Below are 6,000 nucleotides of genomic sequence, written 5' to 3' on the forward strand. Positions count from 1 at the left end.
CTCGGCTCTAGAATGCTTATACACACCATTTCTCTATGATTTTTTGTTTTTCGATGCGCTGATACACAAATGAGTCTGCACACTTTCCATCAAAATACACCAAGCCAAAAAAACACCACATCTATCTCGCAGACCCCATTCGAAATTGCCTTATTTCTCCTCGGTCTCGCGTGGCTCTCCTAGGTCCTCCTCCCCAGTAGCGCTGAACATTGTCTCTTGAGCTGTAAAGGTCACAAGTCAGCGGCTGATGACATTGCCGGGTCGGTGGGAAAGGGTTAAACGCTTTATACTTACCACTCCAGAGCTCCGAGTACAATCCACCACTATCAATAAGCTGCTGATGAGTCCCCATCTCCGCAACACTTCCCTCCCTCAACACAATAATAAGATCGGCATCGAAAATAGTCCTCAGCCGATGCGCCACAAACACGCTCGTCCGGCCCTTCTCGCGAAGAATACTATTAATATTCGCCATAAGCGCCTGTTCCGTATGCGTATCCAGCGCGCTCGTCGCCTCATCGAAGAAGAGCAGCGGCGGGTCCTTGAGTATCAGCCTGCTGACGGCGAGGCGCTGCTTCTCGCCGCCCGAGATCATCATGCCGCGCTCACCGACCTTGGTGTTGTACCCGTCGGGGAACTTTTGGATGATTTCGTGAATGTGTGCACGCTGGGCTACCGACACGATCTGTTCGTGCGTGGCGTTGATGCTGCCGTATCGGATGTTGTGCTCGATCGTGTCGTTGAAGAGAGGCGTGTCCTGCGGCACGACGCCGATGGACTTGCGCAGAGATTCCATCGTCACGTCGCGGATGTCCTGGTCGTCGATGAGGATGCGACCCGAGGGTACGTCGTAAAACCGGAAGAGCAGCTTCAGAAGGGTAGATTTTCCGCATCCGCTGGGGCCGACGATGGCCACCTTCTTGCCGGCGGGAATGGTGAGGTTGAGGTTGCGTAGGATCGGCCTATCCGGGTGGTATCCGAAGGAAACATTCTCGAATTTGATCTCGCCGCCCTTCGGCAACGCCAAAGGCTTCGCATCTGGCGCATCCGTGACGGTGACGTTGACCTTTTGGAGGTTGAACAGAGTCTCCATGTCTAGAAGAGACTGGCGAAGTTCCCGGTAGACCGAGCCGAGGAAGTTTAGGGGGACGGAGAGTTGGAACACCAGCTGGTTGACCATGACGAGGTCGCCCACCGTAAGGGAGCCCTGCGCGACGCCGTTGCAGGCGAGGTACATCATGGTCGTGAGCGCTGTCGAGAAAATGACGTTTTGGCCACCGTTGAGGAAAGCCAGGGACGTGGCCACCTTGATCGAGCTCTTTTCGTATTCTTTCAGAGCCTTGTCGTAGCGGGCAACCTCAAAGGGTTCGTTGTTAAAGTATTTCACAGCCTCGTAGTTGATCAAGGAATCGACGGCCACGGTAGACGCCCTATTGTCCGCCGCATTCGCCTGTCGCCGGAACTTCGTCCGCCACGCCGTAGTCCATATCGTGAAAGCCGTGTAGCCCACCATGGTGAGCACGGTAATAGCGGCAAACTTCGCTCCGTATTGCCACGTGAGGATACCACAGACCATGCTGATCTCGAGCGCCGTAGGCAAGATGTGGAAAACCATACTGGTCAACAGGAAGCTAATACCCTTCGTTCCTCGGTCAATCGCACGAGTCAGGCCGCCGGTCTGCTTGGAGAGATGAAAGCTAAGGTCGAGTCGGAGAAGGTGATCAAAGACGTTGCGCGCAACGCGTCGAATAGCCTTCTGCGCAACCGAGGCGAAAACGGCATTCCGGAGTTCCTGGAAAAGCGAAGCGCCTATCCTCGTCGCGCCGTACGCCAAGATCATGCTTCCCGCTACGACGACGGCGTTACCACCCATAGCGCCGACATCTACGTTCATGGCGTCCACGATGGACTTGAAGTAGAACGGCACCTGCACGTTGAGGACCTTGGCTCCAATCAGCAGGGATACAGCCAGAGCGACCCGGAACTTGGTATCTAGATTTCCCTTTGGCCACAGGTAGTGCGACATCTCCTTCATAATGGCCCAGTCTGCCTTTCGCTGCTCCTGCGCGGACTTGTCGATGGCTGCCAGCGGATCGCTTGCGGGCTTCGCAACCTTTGGTTTCGCGGGGACGACGGGCGGTGACTTGGCGCCATCATTGCCGGTGGTCGCGGGTCGGATTGGGGAGGTTTCGGAGGGAAGAAGAGGTTTTTTGGGAGTGGTTCGGAAGCTTCGAGAGATGTGGAAGGCTCGAGTCGAGTAGGATGTAAAGACCCATTGAGACGGAGAAATAGAGCGTACCGGGCTGACAGAGGTCGCCGGGAAGGCGCTCAGCCGTAATAGGGAGGTTCGTAACATAGTATATGACAGCGAAGGTTATTGAAGCATTATCGGGGTGAGACGTCGTTGGATTCGAGATTCGGTTGAGGTTTTGATGGCGGGGTCGTCGGAGCTTGCATTCAGCTCGACCTGGCTGCAGCTAAAGCTCAGATTATGGGCATCTGGAGGTTCGCCGTCTCACGTTTCCAGCTACTTGTAGAGTCTTGCTGGCCGGGGAAGCATTGGCAGGCACCTTGATGGGGTACCGGTATGAACGGAAGTGAAGGTTTGCCGCGGCGAAAAGCACCTCTTTGTCTTTGAACGCAAATTGACTCAAATCAGTGGAGAATGACGGTGTTGCAATTCGTGCCCAAAATTAGGATATGTGACGTCGAACCCCCTGTACCTGCCTTCGTCAGAGCTTGGGCCCACAACATCACGTGAAATTATGCCGCCGAAGAAGCAGGTACTTTGGGGGGCACGTGAGCTCGTGATGGTCCTTCTTCTCCAAATGACGACAAGTAATCCGCAACCGCGACGGAGATCCTTGAGCCCTTCCCAGCAACGTTACGCGTTGGCAGCACGAGAATGACATCACATACGGAGTGCGGAGTACAAGAAGCCAGAATCAGTACCTCATATGGGAAAGACATTCCTTAACCAATTTCAGCTTTCCTTCGATTCTATTTCGTTTACTCAGTATCGCTCTTCTCAGAGGCGTGATCCTCTGGGGCAAGGGAAGGAACCACCTGGCCCACGCCACCTTCTACCGAGCAAAGAGTAAAACCATATAGCAGTGATTAATCGCAGGTGGCATTAAGGGATCTACCAGCTAAGCTAAACAGTTAAGCCTTCATCCTCTAGGCAGCTGGTGAAAGCGCTAGAGGTGTTCCTGGTTCGACCCCAGGTTGGATCAGGATGTAATAGGGTTTCCCCAGTAAGCTGGCAACGGCGGATCCCGATATTTTTTTTCTCTCTCTTTATCTTATTTATCTTATTTATCTTCTTTTAGATATTTTATCTCTTTTATTTTAGCGGCGTATGTTCCCAAGGTTGTTACTTGTGTCTACACTTTCAATATAAACGGGGACTTGAGAGGGTCTTGACGTTTGACGCAGCCTTGTATGGGGTCTCCTGAGTTTCCTGACCTCTGCAAGGCATTTACACCAGCCGTCTTGAATTCCGTATTATGATGCCGGTAAATACGACACAAGGCTGAATGAACAGTTTACAAATCCTCCACAGGAGTTCGAGGGAGATCAACTCCAACCGTATCCGGTCCGTGCAGCATTGAGGCAAGGCCAATCTATGGGTGATAGTTACAATGAAGGCATTTGGCGGTTGACCAGAAAATGGGGCAAAGATGTCTAAGCGCAGAGGAGGTCAAAGGTCTTCTCGTTCGGGGTTATAATTCCCATAGCCTTCACATCACAATGCAGGACGGGGCTGAGGCTTCGTAGCCTCCGACTATCGTTTTCATCGTCGTGTCTATCTACCTTAAATTAAGAAGAGCCATGGGGTACTGATGTGCGAAATCTGCTCCCACCCAGGACATTCGCTGTCTGAAAAAGAGAACAGGGTCGTGGTTTCAACAACGTTCAGTCTTTAATATTGTCTAACATGAACTAAGAAGGAGCTGGGTTTCTATCAATACCAAGGGTAAGGCTCCATGGAATCCGGGAAGATGGCCCCGGAACTAACAGATCAGCTAGCAGATTCCACACTACGAGTGTACTTGCAAGGGGTCATGGAGTTGAGGAATGCTCTCCTGCCGGTAATACTCGTAGTTCCATTTGGTTTGAGCCTTCATCCAAGTCCTCTTCCTTAATCAAAGATGGCAATCCCGCTCAAACCCCCGTCCTAAAAACATATCGAGTGACTGGCTTCCTCGACTTGACTCTCGCATTCCGCCGAACGCATTGATTCAATTCATGTGCCATGTATTAACCCTCAGAGGTTACTGCGTAGACCTGGCATTTAGCTACGAGCACCAAGATGATCAATTTTCCAATCGCCCTTCCTGAGGATCATCAAGTCTTGTGCCCTCCACGTGTCGCCAAGTTAATGGTTCGGCACCATAGCTTGAAAAGAATGCTGCAAAACACGCAAAAGCAGGTCTTATTCCACCTTCTCAAGCCGGCGCCCCTTGCGCACTTGTCCCGCCTACCGTCTCATGACGAAGCGCGAGGATTATATTAGCTTGACGAGTGGATAACTTATATCGAGGGGCTTTGACACAGCAATGAGCACGGAGATCTAGCTCCAGAAACCTATTGACGGCGCTAGTGTTGGTATCAGCGAGTAAACAGCTAGCTTCTTCGTAGGTTCCAGACCGCTTCCCCGGACTGTCAATGGAGGTCTGTGAGCCAGTCTCAACACAAAGGCCCGGGGACTCTGAGGCGCGGGACACGGCGTGCTTGGCTGAACCAGCTTACTTCGTACTATTGATTTGTCCTTGTTTTCAATGGTTTGGTCTTGGCTTGTCCCTCCCCTAGTAGTGCGGTGTTGGTCAACGAGCGATTGATATTTATGCGGTGCATGAATCGTCTTGGGTTTACCCCGCAGAGATGTCTCTTTTTCTGTATGTCTACGCAGGTATGACTCGTGCTGGGTAAGAATTGAAGAGCCATGTAGCTTCTAAGATCAACAAGTGAAAGGAGGGGTCTCGAGAGCACGCTACGACTATATAGAGGGGTCGCTGCAAAACATCCTCGGACAAAACTCAAGCGGTAAGCACGAATGGTTCAGGGGTAGAATACTTGCTTCCCAAGCAAGTGATCCGAGTTCGAGTCTCGGTTCGTGCATTAACCTTTTTTTCCACTTTTTTTTTTTCTTCTTTCCTTTTATATATTTCCTTCATGTTATTAGACTGTGCAGCCATAATCGAGCTTGAGGGATAGACGCGGCGGTAGAGCCACTGGGCTTCGAGGCGGCGTTAAATAATAAAGCCACATACGCACACGTACTTTCAGAGGAGAACCGAGGAGTGTAGTGGGTCCTATCCCCATCCTCGCCTCGTATTAAGACCGCTCCTAGCTTATTGTCTCCTCTCATTCGGAAATCCGACCATCTCATCATCGCCAGCGCGATAAAAGAGCAATTAGGGGTCACCATCGTAAGAATGTTGATTCTTTCTCTCTACTCATATCCGTAGGAATTACTGCTCTTCAGCACGGCTCGTTCGTAGTTGCAACGGGGATGAGTTCTAGCTACAGTACTACATAGTGCGGTCTGTTGTGGCTGTCGTGAGTTGTAGCTTTTGTCAAAAAATGGTGGCCCAGGAATTCACTCCCCCCGCTCAGCTCTCTGGCCTCATCGGCGTAACGGATGCACTAACCTCAATGGAAGGTTATTGGAAGCGGAGATGATGTGGGGTTTGATGGCGTGGGGGAGCTCTATTGATAGTGACCGTGGTGTGTGTTAGGTAGGGAGTGGAGAGGTGGGTACGGAGGCTTAAAAGTACCACTAGGCTCAAACCCCTGATCTGCCAGCCCGTTGAGTGCCGGGGCGGGCTTCTTGGCAGAGGCGAATAAGGGGTGGATGGAGGAGAGTGATGTGATTGGAGACTGGCAGTGGTAAAACTCGTCTTACGATTCCTTAGGGAGGGGAGATATTAAAGACTTGCAAGAGAGCGGCGGGGCTCCTTTGTGCGAGTGAAGAAGAAATAAGGCCTGGATCCTCAT

General features: G+C 51.7%; 1 protein-coding gene across 1 annotated transcript; it reads right to left on the reverse strand.

Moving 5' to 3' along the window:
• Positions 1-150: 150 nt before the first annotated feature.
• SAPIO_CDS4998 (Iron-sulfur clusters transporter ATM1, mitochondrial) lies at positions 151-2,356 on the reverse strand (the record flags this gene model as incomplete). The annotated part of the gene is made up of 2 exons (XM_016787411.1): positions 151-221; positions 295-2,356. The coding sequence occupies 2 exons, from the start codon at positions 2,354-2,356 to the stop codon at positions 151-153; spliced, it is 2,133 nt and encodes a 710-aa protein (XP_016642913.1).
• Positions 2,357-6,000: the final 3,644 nt, after the last annotated feature.

This window comes from Scedosporium apiospermum (assembly GCF_000732125.1).
Source record: "Scedosporium apiospermum strain IHEM 14462 chromosome Unknown SEQ_SAPIO_0096, whole genome shotgun sequence".
Lineage (NCBI taxonomy): Eukaryota > Fungi > Ascomycota > Sordariomycetes > Microascales > Microascaceae > Scedosporium > Scedosporium apiospermum.